This window comes from Bombus bifarius, unplaced genomic scaffold (genome assembly GCF_011952205.1).
Source record: "Bombus bifarius isolate JDL3187 unplaced genomic scaffold, Bbif_JDL3187 scf7180000007978, whole genome shotgun sequence".
NCBI classification, from domain to species: Eukaryota; Metazoa; Arthropoda; class Insecta; order Hymenoptera; family Apidae; genus Bombus; species Bombus bifarius.
Window position 1 is genome coordinate 3,661,741 of NW_022884363.1, and position 13,414 is coordinate 3,675,154.

At 33.1% G+C, this 13,414-nt stretch overlaps 1 protein-coding gene across 1 annotated transcript; it reads right to left on the bottom strand.

Moving 5' to 3' along the window:
• Positions 1-307: 307 nt before the first annotated feature.
• On the bottom strand, positions 308-12,328 carry LOC117204367 (ras-related protein Rab-23). The gene is made up of 6 exons (XM_033441689.1): positions 12,006-12,328; positions 7,500-7,621; positions 4,541-4,703; positions 3,137-3,216; positions 2,872-3,065; positions 308-854 (listed from the first exon to the last, which is right to left on the bottom strand). The coding sequence occupies exons 1-6, from the start codon at positions 12,036-12,038 to the stop codon at positions 724-726; spliced, it is 723 nt and encodes a 240-aa protein (XP_033297580.1). The 5' UTR covers positions 12,039-12,328; the 3' UTR covers positions 308-723.
• Positions 12,329-13,414: the final 1,086 nt, after the last annotated feature.

The following is a 13,414-nucleotide window of genomic DNA, read 5'->3' on the forward strand; positions in this document are numbered from 1 at the left end:
TGTTCATCTCCAGCGTTCATACGAATAATATATTTACAGAAACATAAAAAATATTCCATGTTCTTAACACAAATATGAAAAGTACTTAATACAGGAAACATTTAAAACAATAAAGTGCTTAAAAATTGACGTATTTACACATGATCGTAATAGTATCGAAGATAATAGAAAAATTGATAATATTCAATAATAAAAAGTGAATGTATAAAAAAATATATTGTCCTTTCGGTATAAAAAATTATTCAATTACATTCGGTTATTACTTTAAACAAATTATACTCTTCTTTTTATCTCGTACTTTATATACCTTCTATATTTTTCACATTTTATTTAATAAAAGTATCTAACTAAGCAGTATTTAGTTAAACTGATATTTTTTTCATTCATAATTAACAAACACTGCGTAATAATAATGCATAATTGAAATAAGTTAAAGCGAACTATGAAGTGGCAGCTCTTCTATAATCGTTTGTCGAAGGAAATGTGTATCACAAATTAATACACGCAATACTGTTCAAAATTAATCGCATTCAATTTTTCTCGTTATATCTTTGATACTCTGCGTAAAATACTGTGCGTATTTCATAACAATCCTAAAACCAATTTTATAGGCGTCGAAACAATCGTACAAAAGCTATTTATATCTTCATAAATATGAATATATCAGTCTGTACATGGTTGAAGTATTCGTTACAATTTATCGCGTATTTATCCACGCAAAGACTAAAGTAGCCTACAAGCGTTTTTTACAAAATTTTTTTTCTTATGATTCTTTGCCTTGGTTCCTGGTCGCAAAACTATGGTACCATTCCCTGTACTCCGACCACACGTGGACCCATTCGGACTAAATGCACCTATAACAAATACATACATATATTTTCATAAATTGTGAAATTTGTAACTTAGAAGTAGCTAATAATAATTGCATTTATAGTACAATTTCTTACACTCCGTTTCGTAATTTTACACGTTAACATGTTATATTAAATACATGTAACGTGCATGTTAATTTTATAAACTTTAATTAATATATTCTGTAAATAATCTATATGCTGTAAACAGTTACTTGTACAATTTATGTTAACAAATAAACTAATTAATATCGTATTGTTTTCTTTCATTTCTGTTCAGTGATTACGCTCAAAGAAAACTCATTCGCGTAAAATAATTATTAGGAAAGATTAAAGACCGATTCGGTGTTGTAAGTGAGATTCACGCTCCGTTCCCACACTTTTACCGTGTATACTCGCGAAACAGTTTGAAAATTATGCTCTAAACATTTTCGTGGCCGAAGTGTGATTGTTTCTTTCGTCCCATGTGAAACTAGATCATTCTAATTGTTATACTTTCTTATATTGCACATACAATTAAATCGTCACACAAGAGTTTCGCCTCTAATTTGAACATATATAATTCTTTCTTAAATTTCAATCATTTCAATCTCTATTTCATTAAAGTTAATTCATTTCAAAAAGTTCCCCTAAAGCTATCGATACAAGAGAAGAAAAAGTTTAAACAATGTCTAACAGCACGTGAAAAATATGCGGGCCTATGTGCATGTATAAGTACATTATGTACGTACACTTGCGTGTTATTCAAGAATCAAGATCGATGCTTACAGTCACGCGATCTGAAGATGTATTTACATTCTACAGGAACTCGCTTAAAGTTCTCGACACTAACAATAAGTCAGCATCAATGAATATTTATTTTTCATAGTATCCATATGTAACAAAACTCTTCCTGATTATATTACTTCAAATAATCACGATAAAACATTACACGTTGAATATGATCTCTCCTTTTTGTCTTTTCTTTCAGAACAAAAAGAAATTTTAATTAATTAAAAAACTTGATATTATATTTTTTATTTAGATGATCATCTCGATTTCATTTAGTTATCAAGAAAGCTACATCGAGCTTATTAATCTGTATTGTACTTTACCGAAAGACGTTATTACATGCGTCCTTGAAAAATTTCGACTGATATACATACATATGCATATATAGTCAAATCTGTTGACCATATACAGATCACAGTAGGCCACCTACTAAATCTGTACAAACATTCAATCTATCCTTCGTCTTAATACTTCGAAATACTTCGAATGCTTCGAGCCAAGAAAATAATAAGGAGAAAAGACGAGGCAAAAGAATGGCAAAAATCTATTTCGAATCTGGCTTGATACATCTGTCTCCTCACGAGCCACGAACGTGATGACGATATACTTAAAGAGGCAGAATCAACTCGACCCGTAAATACAAGCGTGCGTATCCGGTACAGTTAATACATTATGCATCTTCTCGAGGAGTTTCCAAGAAAGCGCACTGTTCTTTTCACACAGCTATTACCGGCTAAAACAACTGGACAGCGTCTATATCAAATCGGCCACGTGTGAATCGACGATACTCCATTGTTCTCTTTCGTACAAATTTGTGCGTTTAATAGCTGATAGGAGCCGCGATCAATGATACCATTCATTACCAATTTTCCACGTTCTTTGCGCCTGAAACGAACGAATCCTTGGTATACATGAAGTTATGAGATCGATTTGAAACACTTTCTAACTTTAATTTACAGAATTCGGGGTAAAAGTAGATATATTAAAGTTAAGAACGATTAAGAACAGTTGTAGATTTTATAATGAGAAACTTATATAAACGGAGCCGTTAACTCTATCATCTGTGTTTTTGAAGTATTACGGATGCGTAATCTTACTCTACAGTATCTACTAGATTCCTTCAAATGAAACATAAATATATTTTCCATTTATCAATGGTTGTATAATATTAACGATACTTGATAATTCCTATTATGAAATAATTCACTCTGTCGGCGAAGAGAAAACAGAGGCAAGAGAATTAACTCACTTATTACGGAAGGAGATCTAGGTCCGGCCGAGTATAATCTCAGGTCGTCCTGATAATCGTCGTCACAGCGACGCATCTCATGGAGACATCTTGATGCCAAGTGCCGGAAGACGCTCATGACTCCGACGTCCTCTTTCACGGATGTTCTTAAAAGCTTACAGCCGAGGGCACGACCAAGTCTCTCAGCTTCGTCCCTGAAACAATGCTATGCTCGAGATTACTCGAAATTGCGCCGCTAATTAAGCAAACTAGGCGTTACGCTTACGGATCAATGACGCACTGATCAACGAGGTCCATTTTGTTTTGTACAAGAACCGTGGGAATTTCGCCGCACTCGTTCTCCACCTGCAAAGCAAAATAGATCACCGCTTTTATCAGTCTGTGAACTACAATTCAAAGCCTTTTTTTTCTAATTAACGCTAACAGAGTAGCTACTGTTTGTGAAAATTTCGAATAATCAGGAAATGATTTTATAAGTTAGAAGTCGGGCTTTAAACAAATTCTAATCGAGTCCCCATTTAAACCTCGTACGAACAGCTTCGTTTAATTTGCTAACTTAGCAAGAAAATAGATATAAAATACGGTAGAAGTGCTTTATCGAAACAAAATATGATTCACAGTGATAACTATTCGCGCCGATTTGTATCTGTTCGAGACTCAGTTACACCTTTCTCGACTGTGTTTCTCCGCAACGAAAGAAAAAAGCGAACGTACAAGTTTCTACGAAAGGAATTCGAGAGCGTATCCGATGATCTCGAACGATGTTCGGAGTCGTTTGCCACTAACATGCTTTTTGTCAATATTAGCCATGGCTTACTGATGAACATGTTTATATCATCATTATTAATCTTGTATATAAACTTATATTACTCTGCTGTAATATTTTGTAGCAGTCTTCGTCGAAATAATTAAAGATCTTCGTCGCTGTTCTTTATACAGTTCTATAACACTGATTAACTTCCAATTATACGTGTTGTTGAAATACCATATTGTTCCGTTGACTGTGTGCGAAAAAAGGACCATTGAGGAACACTGTATAAAACTACGATTCTCTAAGTGAATACCTTTAAGGTATTATCTCCGGTACGTATCACAAGAATCGCATGCATTCTTTACTTAAACTCGTTTTACATGGAGGGAAGTCAAAAAGTGTATCGATGAGAGATTCAGTTTTTCTCCGTTCGCTTAACTTGTTTCGAAGATTCTGCATACTCATTACAAATTGCATCAGATAAAATATTAAAGAGAACTAGAAATTTTCTAAATCATTCAAGATCATACGGTTTCTAATTTCATTGAGATAATATTACGTTTTAGAAAATTATTTGGACAATATTTACATACAGCTTAGTAGAATAACTAAAGTTTACACTATAACGATTTCAATGAAAAAATAACATTAGATTATTATCTTTTACGCTAATAAGAGGACTCAAACATCAGTCAATACTTATATATGACCGTATAACGGATTCCCTTAGAGCGAGCATGATTCTATGAAATGCATCTTGGCAAAACTATCTAAGATCGATGTGCCGCTATCTATGGAAACATTCAGCCGTAGAGCGACTTAAAATCAGCCCCCTGCATTAATGGCACCTTCACTTTCACATTCCACCATCCGTCGTGACTACCTACGGAAACGTGCTCGTGTGCACAAGAGTCGTACCTTCAATTTCCACGAAGGAATGGCGTCGAAGGAATCTCTGTCCGTGGCTGAATAAGCGAGGACGCAGGCATGGGCGCCGCGATAATAAGCCGCAGTGATTGCGTCGAATTCCTCCTGACCGGCAGTATCCCACAGCATCAGTCTTACGTCCTCGCCATCCACCCTGTGCAACAATAAGGCAAACTTCTTAGAAAACTTGGAATGCTTTTACAAAATAATGGTTTACTTAAGAAAGTAGAGTAAATGAGTGCCTAGTGAAAAATTCATTCAATTGTTTCACTCTGGGCTTCCCGCTGTTCAGAGGACGTTCTAGTTCTCTATTTTCTCGCCATTTCGTGAACAGGAAACGAGTAAAATGATTTACGACACGTTCGATCTTTAGCAAATGTAGTGGATGTAATTTTGCTTCGTAAATCAATACGAACGATGGAATGATTTATACGCGTTATGGCTTTTCAGATAACGTTCTTGTCGTATCGTAGCTTACTGGTGAGTTTCTGTTGGCTAGGTTCGATTCGATCGCCGACCATCGCTGTCCTGGAATGTATTTCGATTCTTGTGCTACATAGTTTTGTACAATATCGTTGACAACGATTAAGATATCTCGGATAATTAGATGCTCGACTGGTTTCGTTTGGTTTCGTTTCGGCATAGTAAAAACTTTATTCCTATCGGTAATAAGTTACCATATTAGATAAAAATGTATTTAAAAAAAAAAAAAAACGTTAGATTAAACTTTTCAGATAAGGTCTGGTTTACACAAGTAATAAGAAAACGACAAAAGAACGTGGATTTTCTTCTTTTGTGATATTACCAACTCGACAGGTCCGGCGCAAAATACTGTAAAATCACGCGATCGAGGACGTGCACGGAACTTTCGGCCGTAAAATATTTCTCGACCAACGTATGTAGATATACGCACGTGCAAATTAAATAAAGTCGGATGAAAGGCTGTCGTGACGAAGGTCACCGGTAGCGGGACATTGTACTTAAAACACCGATGCATATGCATGAACCTGCAATGCTCCTTTTCTCCTTTTTCTTAAAAAAAAAAGAGACTGTTAAGACGTATCGATGGAAAGCCTTCTTGAGCCACGTTGATATTTACAACGAAATGCCGTAAAACACCGATTTGTCTTAAATTCCTCGATCTACTTAAGGCGCGTGAAAAGGGAAAAGAGAAAACTCGACCGCGTTTCTTCCAAACAAATCCATAAATTTGCACGAGATCGAGCATCGTAGAACATTCCGTTATTCGATTTAACGAAGTCTCCATTCATTACTCGAAAGGTGTACAGTTATCGGTGTCTTCATTGACTTGAGCCAAGATCAATGATTTAAAATTACTATTCGTTCAAGCCTGCCGACTATAAAATGTTCGCTTATTAAATCGTGCTACGCTTCGTTGTAGCTGGTCTCTTAGGCAATTTACCGATTTTTTACAGGCTACGTCTTTTGTTTTGTTGCAACGCGTTGGAAGAAAGGAGGCGTAAAAAGGACTTCCCTTCTTAAAAAGGCGACTACGATTATCGCGGGGCAAATGTGCATCAGGAAGTATCCCACGATAGCTCGTGTCGAGACGTATAACACGCGCATTTCTCAGGGACCTAGAAACGCACACTTGCTTCTAGAAAAACGTCTTGACGAACATCTGTATAACCGTACGCGAAATATTTGGCGCTTAAAAGGCAACGAACGCTGTTTCGTTGCTTAAGCGTGCAAAAATTTACGAAGATTTCATCCAGATATGTATATTCATCCTATCGATGAATCTATAGACTATAGACCGACGATTCGTAATCAAATCATTTTAAGGAAACGAGTTAAAGAGTGTAGAGCGTACATTTTTGTATTATGTAATCGTACAAGAAGAAAAAACGTCGTATAAAATACTATAAAGAAGATACGTGAAAGCAACAGCCAGTTTCTTTTTAATTAGCAATCGAATGGACTAACGAACGCATACTATGAACGTTATTAAACAGATTTAATAACGAAGATTTAATTTGATACTGTGTTTTAAAATCGAAATCGAATTTAAAGAGCAATTGGATATTGTTTGGTCGGCCTTCCAGAAAATAATGAAACGATGACTAACAATAAGAGTAGAACGTTCTCCCGTAGAACGTAATTAACTTGGAGAATGTATCTGTTCGGGTCAGAATACAGTCTATTATACATCCTTTTTTAACATAGTCTTTAATTATCGACCGACGGCTTACAACTTCTTCCTCATCTTCCTATATTTTTAGCAGTATGAAAACAAATTTTTACCTCCCCTCCCGGATATTAATATTCCCACCGTTCGTGAGATATTCTTTTCCAATCTTGACGGCAACACGAAATTCTGCCGCCTTAGAAACCACAATCGGAACCCTCTTTATGATTTTTCGCCCCGATATCGCGTGTTCCTATGTAGTGTAATTATTTCGATTATACTCGCAGGTACACGTTTTCTGAAACAACAATCGCTTCAAGGTCTTCGATAAGCTGCACGAGCAAATAAATGAAATCGAGTTTCTCGGTTGATCGAAGGGACTTCGAGAGGGTTTCATTATGCGCTTCACGTACCAACAATGTTTTATGCGCAAAAGGACCCCATCGAAGTGTAGAGAAATAACACGATGAATTTTCTCGTCGAGGCTAGCAAGATTGGGTGAAACGATCCTTTTTTTATCAGTCGAACAGCTCCGCTCCATCGTAATCGACCAGATCGAAGCTTATTCAAACGGATTTTTCTCGGTTGACCAATAAAGATTTCGTGATAATCCGATTATGGTAAGAAAAAAGACTTTTTGTACATCGTAGGCTACTTTTAAGGTATTAAATGGCATCGTCATCGATCGTTATTTCGTTTGTAGTATTAAAGTCTCATCGGGGAAAATAATAATAAAGAACGTTTTACTACGAACTACTTTTATCCTTTTCCTTTAATCTCCATTTTTTCACCTTTACTTACTCTATCTCCCGTTCCAGAAAATCGACACCGATGGTCTTCTTATAGTCTCTCGTGTAAGTGCCCTTGCAAAACCTTTGGATCATCGACGATTTCCCCACAGCACCATTACCGACTATCACCACCTGTAAATAAAGATTTCTATATGCACTCGATGATCTGATCAATGGAAACTCGTATCACCGACTTCGTCGAATTGTTTCGTTGCGAACGTTGCATCGATATTATCTGTCATTAGGGACAATTTCAAATTGTCCAGAGATAGCGTACGTACATACATGTAGGATTATCTGGAAGGTAGACTTTCTAAAACCTGTAGGTCGAGACGAGCAAAAAACAGCATAGATCCTGTAGCTAATTTCTCGCGCAACTTTCTTGCCAGCAAATTATGAGGCGATTGAATAAAATCGGTCGCCTCTTTATTCGATAACGCGAATATCAAACCGTGTCGGTTTCATTTTGCAGAGTAAGGTGCAACATTTTAAAATTTATTTTTTAATTCTTAGAAATATTTAATATAATTAGAATAATAGAATTTATGTACGTATAAACACAACGATACTAGTTGGTGCAATTAACACATTAGCAACGATCCTAATAATTGAAATATGTATATTGCGACTAACGCATACCTAACACACCTGTGACAATTCTTATTCAGAAGGGTACGAGAATGATTCACTTGCTTCGAAATTGCATTTCGTCGATCAATAATGACCAAACATATTCGATCGCAGAAATAAGAACGTTTGAACATGGAAGAAGCAATCGATAAGAGCGTCATAAAGAGGTGTTGCTTTTCAATCTGAGCGTGTACAACTTATATTCGCGATATCGTCGAATATTCTAGTCCATTACACAGCACATACGTACAACTGTTTCGCTTTTCACAGCGATGTGGTCGATCACTTTAAACATAGACTGGCATTTAACTATTAATACCGAAAACCAATCGAATAGTTATGATAAATGACGATAATACTCGTAAGAATCGACACTATCATATAGCTGCAATTTATTTTCATGATTGATACCCCTTTTGTGGACGCGTTTTAAAGTATTGGAACCATGGGGGCAAAGATTTGTTCACCTATTAACGCGAGTATAATGTACAATGGAATGATCGATAGGGCAAGGATCGTTTGGCCTTCGAGTCCGGAAATATAAAAGCATGAAATAACAAGGAAGGAAATCTAGTTAAGTTGTATGTGAATACTTTTATAATTTCAGGTTGATTAACAGTTTTTCATGTACAGTTACTACGCTACATAATTTGAAGTAAAGAAAAAGAGGAAGTGCTTAATTATGAAGTGCATTCTCACCGATATCAAAGGTGTGCCATCATTTTTCGTCGATGATGCAAGGTACCACAGTCGTCGCTAAATCAGACAGCTTTGTATGTTTTCGCAATGTCTGTATGAATGATTTTAATGGGCAAAATAACATTTAAAATGTAAATTCCGACGTATTCTTCTCAGCAATTTTATAGAACCGATGAAACATAAATATTTCGAACATAACGATTCATCTTGCTTAGATCTAATATATTTTATAGCGTGTTGAAATATATTTAAAATCCCGAGAAATGTCCCGAACCGTGTCCACTGGGACATCGTACCTTAAATAATTCTGCCAAAATCGAGATAACGGTTCGTCCAAAGGAAGAAGTAGGTTAAATCGATAAGGGCCCGAGTCCACGTGAACCGGTCTTCGAGATCGAGCTTCTGTTGAAACTTATGTATATGTATGAGGAGTCCGATATATCCTAATAAACGTACAGGGTACCCCTAAAATTAGGTACTAATCACTGAAAGTCAATTATCAAATATAAAAAATATATTTAAAATATTGACAACAACATTAAGACTATTTATCAAATAATTTGGGGTACTTCAGAAATATTTATAGAACCTAAACATTGAAAACAAATAACGTAATTTATATTGATAATGTTAAATATCTGATTTTTCAAACACCTTGTAGACATCTAGATATCTCACGTTAATCTACGAATGGTCATTAGAATATTACGAAGAAAACAACATGGCGAGGGGCTACCAAAGCACATTCCAAGGTCGTTCGTTTTTTAACGAAACATTATAACTTATCTCAGTCTATTAACAATTAACTTCTGTATTTGAATTATTATATATTCGTAACTCAAGTAATTTAAGAAATATAATATGTAAGCCCAGCAAAACAGATTCCTGCGAAGAAAAATAAAAAATGAAATGATCGTCCATACGACATGATTAATAACGTATCACTTTACCCTTCAAGAAATAATACTAGATATTTACAAAATATATTTCTTACCTATTACAAGTATCGCGTAAAAATGAAACATACACATACATTGAAAATTATAAAATATGTATTAAATTAATAAATAAAATTAATTATAAATTAATAAATTTTACATGTAATCAATTCATCGATATTATCGGGCTATAAACTATACGACTGGATTTTATATTGTACTATTATGTAAATATTTTTAGAACTTTTTATAAACTCGTGAACTATGAGCTTTCACAGAAAATATTCCGATGGAGAATACTGTTTTTCATATTAACGTTGTGTAAATAAATAGAATTCGCGATTATTAATCGAGATGTGCATCGATTTTCTCCCTGTTTTTTGGTATTCTTTATAAATAATCCGACTGATTTAGTATATTATCTCATTGAAGTAACGTTAGAATCAAACAGTATACTAATTAAAGCCGTGTATATCAATCCTGCGAATTTCTCGAGGAACCTAATCCTCACTTTCTAATTTTATAGTTTTATCTTTCGAAATTAAAGAAATGTTAAAGTAAACTTAAGTATTATCAGCAAAGTGTGTAATATAAAAATTGAATTAGAAATATTAAATTATCATTAGTCGTAAAAGGAGATATATAAAGGTAGACAGCAGATAAATTGCTTAATCATATAATCGTTAATCCTTTTCGAAGTATGAACAATTTTTCTAATGCAAAAATTATTCATTTTATAACTGCTTTGAGCATTCCATTAAAAGACTAGAACAAGTTAGTCGAACATTAAGATAGATCTTCAAATGATCAAATCACCGTTAAAATTTCTCTTCTACTTAAATAAGAAATATCACTATAAAGCGTCGCATTCCAAGCAAATGAATACTACGGTTGAATACTTAACGGAAGCGGAAAACTAAGTGAATACATATCTATGTATGCTTACGAAATGATTACTTGTAATAACCATAGAAGAAACATTAACATTCATATTCACGTCAATCTTATCATTAGTAAATACTAATGAAAACAACCGGTTATGAATGGCACTGAATTATAATCTGTAATATAATGTTTGAAAACATTTCTAAACGATTAATTTCAAGTAGGAATTATTTAATAAACGAAATGCAGTCATTATATGTAGTTAACTCTAAAGGCAGTGTTAATGAAAAATAATCCGAAAGACGCGGGAACGCTCTATTCAGAAAGGGATTAGTTTTGTTACATATTTCTATACGGCGAAATAAGATGTAATGACGCACGCATGCACGCACTGGTTGTTCCAAGTAAGTACAGACAATAAGAATAGTAAAAGTAATACATGGTCTTATATAGAAGCATATGCCTATGAAAATGTCAGTATGTACCGTTATAACAATCGAAAGATAAACCGTATTCGTTGAAGCAGGACCACAAATGATGTATAAATTTTTGCATATATCACATATGTACATATTTTTTTCGCAATTGCTATGAGACAAGAATATTTTAAGAAAATAAGAATATTTTTTATTCTGTCTTATTCGCATATACATTAATATATATGTATATATATATAATATATATTATATATATATATTATAGGGATCTTATTTAATTTAGATTATTAAACTTATTTAAAAATAATCTTAATCTTGAAGTACCACAAACTTTAAAAAAATTATAGGTGAAAATGCTTACGCTTTTGAAAAAACATATCATATACAATAATTATATTATTTCTCTATCTCGACATTTATAATTGTTTCTCTTATCCATTCTCTTTTGTTTGAAAAAATAGTTGAAACGGAAAGATCATTCCTAACCTATAGTATATTAAGCCGGTTCACTTGTGTGTGTATTATGTATATACATATATATATGTATATATATGTATATATATATATGTTCACATGATACTGCAGATTTGTCACTGCGCATACGCATTTCGAAAAGTTGATTTCAAATTCAATATAAACTTCAATGAAACAATATCGCTTAAATACTAATTGGCATTCGAGACTTTTAAATATAATTACCTTGCTGTCATTTTAAATATTGGTATAAAAAATATAGATATAAATAAAAGTGGTTACGCTTGGTGTAAACAAGTAATCTGCTTTTTCTGTATAGAGAATATATTAATGTGTTCTAACACATTTAAAAGCGCGCCAATTAAAATTATGTTTTTGGAAAGTATAAAATGATAATATGTATTATCGGTAGAAAAGTATAAAAAAGGAAAATAAAATTAAATTTTTGATTACCTTGAGTGATATCTCAAGTTCTTCCTCCCGCATTCTGACCGTAATGTGATTAGCATAATATCCAACTGCAATATAACCCGCGATGTCGGCCGCCAATCTTTCGTGTGAAAATTTTACTCTTAGCAATAATCACCTTTCACGATATTTCGAATCTATCACTTCACACCATGGTCGAGACATTTTTATGGATTTGAAATAAAAATTTCACGCACTTTTTTTTATATATTTATTCAACATCGGTAAAATACTTTATCGTGCCGAGAGAATAGCGTATATACCGGACACGCGAATACGCGCCACTAGCCGACTGAACACCTGTACAAGACACCTGCTGAGACTTACCGGTTAGTAACTTTCCCTAGTAATATTTCTATTTTGTATCAAGATCAATTGCCAACTACTGAAAGAAAGTAAAAACTGAAATAAAATGAAATTATGTGTGTTTGACAAAGTTAATAAGTTGTAATGCATTGAAATCTAAGTTTTATGCTACATAAATTAAGTAAAATGTAAATGATTTATTTTTAAAGTTATTATACAACCACAGATCAAGTTACAACTAATTTTAATTCAATTTTAATGTATATATAGTAAATATATTTTATATGAAATATTTACAACAAATCATCTACAGTAGAGTATTATTATCAAGTAATACATATATGTATTTAGATAGCATTCGAAATAACTCATAACACTGAAATAGTATATTTGAGACAATTTAATTAATAACATATGATTAAAAAGTAAATTAGTTTATAGAAAGAGATATATCTATGTATATTACAGATGCTCGAGAAGTAGGAAAAGGTGGTAAGGAACAAAAGAAATTATGAAACAAGTTAAAATTGCTTTTGTAATATTTTTTAACATGCGATGTATGTACTATATGTATACATATATACACATTTATATATATACATACATGTATGTACACACAAACACACACTCACGCGCACGATATGAATATGTATGTACTATACGCAATTATATAATATTTATGTATACTGTATATATCTATGCATACATACAAAATTATAAAGTCGTATATAATATAATAATTATGACATAATACAATTATATATGAACAATTTTATTAACGATAATACTATTTCGTTAACGATGTCATAGGTGTTATGTTTATTTTTAAAAATTATATGCATCATTATATTTCACACAATTAATACTTATATACCACTGTATTCTTCGCTCCTTTAATTAAAAGATCAGTGAAAAAATTATTGAGCTTACTGTATAAAAATCATGCAGACATTTTACGCTTTAATGAAATTTTCATATATATATAAAAAGCATTTCATTATATTCAAATAAAACTGTACAAAATATAAATATATATGCTTATATAAAAATTTACTTTTGTACAAAGTGCCTGATATCCTACATAAATG